The 8,445-nt window shown below is 39.0% G+C and overlaps 1 protein-coding gene across 2 annotated transcripts; it reads left to right on the plus strand.

Annotated features, from left to right (window-relative positions):
* Positions 1–2,919: 2,919 nt before the first annotated feature.
* LOC148850905 (uncharacterized) lies at positions 2,920–7,917 on the plus strand. Of its 2 annotated transcripts, XM_088945527.1 has the most exons (5): positions 2,920–3,377; positions 4,104–4,147; positions 4,272–6,533; positions 6,674–6,782; positions 7,129–7,917. In XM_088945527.1, exons 1-5 carry the CDS (start codon positions 3,266–3,268, stop codon positions 7,737–7,739), a joined length of 3,138 nt encoding a protein of 1,045 aa, XP_088801653.1. In that variant the 5' UTR covers positions 2,920–3,265; the 3' UTR covers positions 7,740–7,917. The 2 variants fall into 2 exon arrangements, with proteins under 2 accessions (XP_088801653.1, XP_088801654.1); XM_088945528.1 differs by lacking the exon at positions 4,104–4,147 and having other exon boundaries at positions 3,161–3,377.
* The last annotated feature ends 528 nt before the right edge of the window (positions 7,918–8,445 follow it).

The following is an 8,445-nucleotide window of genomic DNA, read 5'->3' on the forward strand; positions in this document are numbered from 1 at the left end:
TGCTCTCTTTAGCCCATTCAAATCTTTCTGCTGAGTTATTGTCGACCATCAACAATTTTCTTTAAACTGAATTTCAATTTTTCCAGGCTTTAAAACCTTTATGGGTTCAAGCATAACAAGATACAATCAGACAGCAGTTTGTCTTCGAAGAAACTAACTGTGCCACAATGACTTAAATGTAAGGTTTTAATCTATGAAGAAATCCGGTGATCATCATAAAATGGAATGACAATATAACTTGAGATCAATTGACTTGGAGCTAGGATGATGTTTGGGCTGGCCATAAATTGCTTGGGCTGATCATCAGGTTCTGAGCTGGCTTCCATACGATACTGATGCCTTTGACAGGAATTTGATGAGGAAGAAAATTGTTCAATGAAACCCAGGGGCCAACACATTGATCGAAAGTGCTATGGGCCCAATTACTAAATCATCATGGTGGTCTTCAAAATGATGGTTTCTTTCTCACTAATTTTCCAACTAATTTCAAGAACCAGCTCCTCCTTATGGTGGGCAGAATCCTATCATGGCCATGTGGACTGCTTCATTTTTCTTCCTGCACCTATTTTCAGAGAAATATACTTTCTAAATAGAGATTCTATGTAGTATGTATTTGGTTCAGTTTATGTTTATTGAGTAAATACTGTCACATAGGCATCCCATCAGCAAAGGCCTCATAAATATTCTGCGTGCCTCTTCTGTGTGCCTCTTCCGCTTATGTATTATAAGCATCCGTATTCTGTGTGCCTCTTCCGCTTTAGGAAGTTTCATTTTGGAAATTTCTGAAATGGGTAAACGTTTATTGACACTTTGCTGATGTGGTGCCTAATGGCACCTATGTATCATAAACGCCCTCATTATATGTTTTTCTCGGATTTACAGCCACACAAGTACACTCGTAGTAGGCTTTCAAAGCAGAGAAGGTGAAAAACAAATCATCCCTGCTCTGGCCACCTAGAGGACTATTATCAAAAATTTCTCAGCAGTGAGCAAATTAGTTATTGCAAATTTAGCTTCTAAGAACTCTAATCTAGGACCGAGGCCCCCAACAAATTTAAGTTTGCTCAAGTAATTCCAACTAATATAGTTGGTTTTGTTATTATCCTTCATTTTGACCCAACCAGAATTTTCTCTGAATTTTTTAGAGCAAATTATACCTTCCAATAGGTAATAAGACCTTCAGTAATGTTGTCTGTTTAGGGATCTAAATACAAACACTCTCTAGATAACTGCCTCCAATCCATTCTCTCACCAAAGTCCTCCTTTTGCACAATTTTTACAAAAGGCCATTTTACTTTATCATGAGTTCTGCTTCTGCTCATGCAGAAATTCCTTTTCTTTTTTGAAGAATAAACAATCACTTCTGAAATTCCTCCCATAAAAGAACTCGTATCTGTGTTGCTCAATATGACTCCCAATGTTGGACTTTTGGGAAAAAACAAGATAAAAATCAAATGGAATCTCTAAAGGTTATTATTTAGGGGCGTTTTTTTTTCTTTCAAACTTTGAGAGGGGGAAAGATGGTTAATGGGATTTTGGTTCTCATTAATCAAGAACCTCATGTTTTTTTTTTAGATTTATGTGGGGATCAAAGAAAGTTTATTTTCCTGGGTAAGTGATACCCATCTCCTAGGTGGTAATTGCCAACACTGGAATGGGACAAAAATGCCCCTTTTAATAATGGGTTTTTATGACTAAAATGGTCATTGCCATATTTACATGAGAAATAAAAGAATATGGATAAATGCACTTACCCGGATAAGTGTTTCCCAAGAAAAACTTACCCAAATAACTACATTTACCCGGGTAAGTAACTTACCAAAAAGCAAACAGGGCTTTGGTCTTTGTGACCATGGTTTCCAAAATCGGACCGAACCGAACCAGACGATCAGACCAGAAAAACTGGGAATGGCCAGTTCCATTTTTCCCCAAAACCGGATTTTCTCCAAAAACCGTTGATTTTGGTCAGCAAACCGCTGACCTGGGTGGTTAACCGTTCGAACGGTTTTGACCATTTTTTATTTTTTTTAATTTTTTTTTAATTTTTTGTCAGAAATGTTTGTGACACTTCAGCCAAGGAAACCCAACCCTCATCCATCAATTGGATTTTTTTTTGAAAAAAAAAACCACAAATTTGCTTGCTAACGTGAGGATGCTTTCACGTTCTATAGATTTAGCATCAATAGTTAATCTAGCTTTAGTATGAATCTCCTCCTCCCATACAACACTGAGGCAAAAAATGAGGCGCCATCTTTAAGGATGAGAATTTGTAAACCACAAGCTCAAATTCAAGCCAAAATCGAAAGGAAGAGACCCTACTAAGAAGTGACAGAACAATCGAACAGGCCAAAAACCAAAGCATCAAGTTGATTGCAACAGTTTAATGTGTAGGCCTTTTCTCTGTCCATATAGAAAGGAATAAAGAAAAATGACGAATGCCTTCAAATCCGGCATGGACAAGCTCGTCAGAAGCAGAACAAATCACGAAAGAACCGAACGACCTCTGATCTCCTTGGGATGATTCTTTCAGTTTCAGGGTCTCTAGTCCCTCGGCTCCAGTGTCTGACCGACCTCTGACTCTCTGAGTCTCTGAACTGTAAGGCTCGTGGCATTTTGTGTCGAAGGGTCTTAGTTGCAGCAATGGTGGGTCCAAAAGTCCAAACTCCTGCAGCAGATACGCAACTCATCCTGACCTCATGCTCCGTTCCTCCTTCCCTTTCTCAAAAGCTTTTCCATTATAGATTGGTTTATTTAAAAAAATAAAAAAAAAAAAGTAAGAAATTGCTATATGAATTGTTGCCGCGTTACTTTCGATCACGAATTCAACGCGGAATCAGAGTAAGTAAACGTTTCAATCAGATTCTCATCGTCGCAATTTTTTAATTGAATTTTCTGAGCCAAATAGATGATGTTTTTGTGGGGTGGAGAAACCAGAAGTAGGGAAACTTAGAAAGGAAGCTCCTGGGAACTATTGCTATTGCTTGGATTACAATGGAAGTCAGGTATTAGTGAGGCAAACAGGCACAAAAGCTATCGTTCACGTCAACCTTTGAGAGATGAGACAAAAGGCCTACTCTCATCTTTAGTGCTTTGGACAGGACTCCCCACCTCACCTCACGTTGAAAGAATCAACCTAACCAAAAGAGAAAAGAAAACATTCCTCCAAATTCTCTGCCTGTAAAGAAATAAAACCCAGAGAGGGTTAGATAGATTTGTTCCATTTGCAACCGGGAAGAGTTGAAGCTGCTGCCATTGAGAACCGAATATGTCTAAGAGACCGGATTTTGCACAGAAGCTGTTGGATGACTTGCGGCGACGGAAAGAGCAGATGCAGATGTCTCAATCCCAGGCAAATCGTTCGAGCAAGATGCTGGGTGGTAAGTTCAGCATAGACAAATATTGCTTCTATATACTAATCGAGTCGTATAAATCTTAGTCTGTAACTGTAAGCCTCCCTGCAAGCACAGTCGTACACACACTGCACAGACGACAAGCCTATGCATCTCAGCGTCCACTTGGAAGAGTAAAACGTAGTGAGCTCCATCTCTTCCCAGAGGCCCCCGTCAATGACGGACGGAAAACACAAATTCTACTCTCTCGCGATGTGATTGTTGAGATTTTGAGGTATGCTATATTCTGGGGTGATTGCTCATGCGGAAAGACGCATATGCCCTTTGCTTCCCGTTGTCAGAGAAGGGAAAAGGAGGGGCGGGGGTGTAAAAATCAAACAATTTGTTTAAGGGGGGTGGTAAATATACCACCTTCCAGCAACCTAAACAACTTGTTTCTGTTAGTATGGGTATTCTTTCTTCTTTTTTTTCAGAAATAAGAAATAATTCAGGTACATTTACTGCGGATTCCAAATGTGAAAAAGAATCAATCTCTCTGATTATTGATGTCAACAAACAATGGAATATATATCATTGTCAATTAATGAATTCTATTTCATATCACGAGTCCGTATCTGTAGAAATGGAATAAGAAATTGATGATAAGCGTTGCTTGGAGAGCAACCGAGTAACCCACCCGGGCACTCGTTTAACAGTTAACACGTAACACATATTACTGATTCCTATGTTTTTATTGGAAAACTGAATCTGCAGATACTAATGGAAACTTCAGACAACACTCTCGAGGATCTAGACAAGTAAATCCACATGAAATGCTAAGATTTCTTTTTAATTTTTTCACCTGGTTTGTATATCTAATCGTACGACTAAGTTGAAATGAGCATGGTTGTTTGGTCGGTTCCATTACTATTTTTTTTGCAGACAGCTTCCATAGCAGGTGGCAGGAACAAAGGTCTCAGTTCAGCAGGTAATAGAAAACTCTCTGCTGAGGTAGCTTCAAAGGAAATTGTTCCAGTTAGGAAAGCTCAGAGCTCTGCACATATTGGTGACCTATCCATGGCGATCGCTTTTGCCCTAGAGAATGGCGGGAGACTCAAAAAAATGGAATCTCCAGCTAACAAAATGATGGATTTTCTGCATCAAATAGGGAGGAGATCAATAATAGACTCTGGGATGATGGACAGGGGTCGACCTCCAAACAGTCGCTTCCCTGCACTGTCTCAACTCCACGTAAAGGAGATATCCAAAGGTGTACAGAAATTAAACCAGATACTAAAGGCATGCGCTAATGGCCTTAATTTTGACAGATACTCCATAGAAATTGGAAAGGAGTTACTGAGAGGGGCCATCGAATTGGAAGAGTCATTAAGAATGCTTGTAAACCTACAAGAAGCTTCAGAATATATGGTTAGCCCACAGAGAAAGCAGAAAATCAGATTGATCGAGTGTGAAGATGATGAAGATGATGGCAATAATGAAAATAGCAAGGCTATTGTCAAAGTAAATCAACAGAAGCAACTGGACTGGCCACGTTTCTCTTTCAATGGACCCTCAAGAGACTCAAGAGATAATGTTAGAGAAACTAGAAAGACTAGTTTACTTGAACAGAGGGTGAGAGCTCTATCACACACCAGAGAAGCTCCCCACCTGATTTCAGAAAAGCAATCTCCAACAACCTATCCCTTATCTCACAGGCGGTCAGCAAGCTCTGGTGATGCATTCTCAAACCCCACAAAACACTCGAGTTCAATTCACTCAAAACCAGAAAAGGGCAGAATTCCTAATGTTATTGCAAAATTGATGGGGCTTGAGGAAATTCCACCAAACATAGGCTCAAAAAATGCAGTGCAGAAAGACCCAGCCCCAAAGCAAGGGGAATCCAGCAAGGATTCACAGAAAGCTGGACATGGAAATACCAGAAAAGTTGAAAGTATGACTAAGGACTCCAAGAACTTTGTCCCCCAGGGGGCCCAAACAACCATAGAGAAGATGCACCAAGAAAACAAAACCTCAGCAACTCGTGATGCCAGCCTTGATATAGTCCTTGGTGAAAGGAAATCATGTCACAGGGATACCAAGAGCATGGAGAATATGAATCTCATGGCGGATTTAAAGACACTGACCATCAAAGTGAATAACCCACAGATCAACACGAGCCAATTGAAACAAATCACAAGTATTCAGAAAGAGAAAGCAGAGAAGGAGAGAAGGCAAGAGAAACAACATCTCAAATATCAGGGAAGCACCAGAAATGAGGAAACTAAGGAATTTGTCATGAAGAATCCATTGCAGAGGATGGCACAACATTACAAACATGTAGAAGCAGCAAGTGTAAAGCAACAAAAGGCAGAAAGCAAGGAAAGTAGACACCAAAACGAGAACAAAAATGCAAATAGATTTTCAGTGCTGAGCAATCAATACGACAGATCTCAGCAGACTAAAAGAACTCAATCTCAAGATGCAAAAGGAGAGCAACCGACAGTGAAAAACAAGTTGCAAGTGAAATCAAATGGTAGAGAAACCGTGCTACAGATTTCATCAAAACCTACCCATGATGCTATGAATTCACAAAAGAAGCTACCACATGTGAATCACTCAACAACTGAAAAGAGAAATTCCATGGGAGTTTTTGATAGATTGTCATCTGAAGGATCTCCAAAGTACAGCCAACGTGAAAATATCAGAGAAGGTAAATCACCTTCACATAAACTCACCATGAAGATGCCACCCAATGAGAGCACAGAAGATGAAAGAGCCTCACCAAAATATGCAGAAATTGCATCCATTCCACCAGCTGTGATTGAAAAGCCCATATCTTCCCCACGAGCACAGAATGAAGATAACATGCAAGAAGTGAATAAAAAAAAGACTGCCCCAAAGAGAGAATACAGGAATTATGAAATGGAGACAAGAAGAATCGGAAGCCAGAGAAATATGGGTAGTCCATTGAAGCAAAACATTTTAGTTTTGCAGAATCCGAAGCAAAGAAGGGATGAAGAAAATCAATACAAAGGAACAGAAGCAAGCATCAATAGATCCAAAAAAGCAGAGGCAAAAATCAAAACATTGAATCAGGCACCATGTTTGCAGGAAAAAACTGATCCCACAACCATCTTGGGCAAGACAGTGGACAACAAATATGAAAGGCAAAATAAACCAGAAAGTATAGCTCCACATGTCACTGTAAGACCATTTTGCTCAAAAATCATCTTCCAGACAATGAAACTATTCCTGTTGTTTTCAGCTACTTTTCAAACGATATGCACCATTAGATTTGGTAGGTTCTAATTTCCTTGCCCTAAGCTATGATGTCTATTATGCAGATTCAAGATGTGGCCTCAAAATTTTCAGATTCTATGCAAGCCCCAGAATTTATGGTCGACAAAGATCAAGAACTGAAGTGTTCCAACTTGGTTTCCATCCAAACCCAAGGTATGCGACATCTCTAATAGAAATGAATGGTTTTCAAGAAGCTGCCATAGCCTCATCCATAAAATAACTTTAGAAAGAATGACGCAGAAGTTGTCACCATCACCTGGTTATACCTAGAGAATTTTTTTTCTTTTTTCATAAGCCACTAAATTATTCATATCCTACTAGAGGTTTCTCCATAAGCAGTTCAGATTAAGCTGCAAATAGACCTTATAAAACACTACCAACTTCTACCCAGCACACCAAGAAGCCTCAACAAAACTGTTTTTAACCTGCTAACAGTATTTATTCTATGTTTGCTATAAAAAAAATATTTATTCTACGTGTCATTGTCTTTATGATACAGACCTGAATGAAAAAGATAGGGTTGGCATCCTTAGCTCATCAGAACAACAGAACCAAAAAATGCCCATACGTGGGGGACAAGGGCCACTAGGAGAGAATGAAAATAATCTCAAGCAGATACTCGTACAAAGTCAATTGTTCCTTAATGCAGCAGAGGCACTTTACGAACTCCAAATTCCTGTTGGGATCCTACATGATAGTGCCCATAAATGCCAAAATGAAAATAGTAAGCTTGTTTTAGACTGCAGCTATGAAGTGATGAGACGAAAAGGCAGAAGACAAGAGCTCACTTTCTATCCCAGCATGAAGATTTCTATTGGGTCCATGAAGATAAAATGCTTGGATGACTTGGTTAAGAAGTTGCATGAAGACCTCGAGGAGTTGAAGTTCTGGGGTCAGAATGGGAGCAAGGAATGTGATGTTGCACAGTACCTGTATACGATACTCAATAAAGACATTCAAAATAGGAATCCGGATGTGAACTGTATGTGGGATTTTGGTTGGAGTTACTCAATTTTCACATTTATTGAAAAGGATGACATCATAAGGGATTTGGAGAAGCATTTGCTGAATGGACTTATTGATGAAATAACTAGAGATCTTTATGTATAGGGATAACTATTTGATGGAAGGTCACACAAAGTTCTGAACTTATTCACGAGCAGGATTGGTTTTTAGTTGAAGTTTCAAAGTATAAAGGGTTTTACCATGTGTATTCTTGTAAAAAAAAAAGAAAAATGTTACTTTCTTTTTTACTACGGAAATTAATATATATAGTACTCAAATACCATTTTCATGTGTTTGGTGATACTTGACCTATCCCAGCATCAGAACAAATTCTCTTCATTAAGAGTCAAGAAGGTGTATGATGATATATAATAAAGAGGCCCAAAGGCAAAGAATTTACAGTATATTGTCTCTACAGTCTGCACCCAAGACAAACTGCTATCTATAACCAAAATATGTCTTTCAATCCTTTAACTCATTGAAGACAAGAATCCAATCCACCAAAAAACAGAAAGAATCAGCACATCACTCTTCAAATATTCTCCAACTTCAATCCTTCCACACAGCCCAACAAATAGTAAATGAAAAAATAAACCACAAAATGGCCCTATAGAACCCACCAACAATGAAAGCCATCATAAGATTGTTTTACACATCAAAATGGGACAACTCCAAAGAAATCTGAAGAAGAGAACAGAAGAACTCTAAAAGAAAATAAGTGGTGGGGCTACTGATTACTCAGATGATCTGCACATAGGACAACAATCTCGGATTTGCATAGGTGGTCTACGGTAACAACTTTATCAAAGAA

Source organism: Nelumbo lutea, chromosome 5, assembly GCF_056320005.1.
Source record: "Nelumbo lutea isolate HS-2025 chromosome 5, American lotus-T2T, whole genome shotgun sequence".
Taxonomy (NCBI): domain Eukaryota; kingdom Viridiplantae; phylum Streptophyta; class Magnoliopsida; order Proteales; family Nelumbonaceae; genus Nelumbo; species Nelumbo lutea.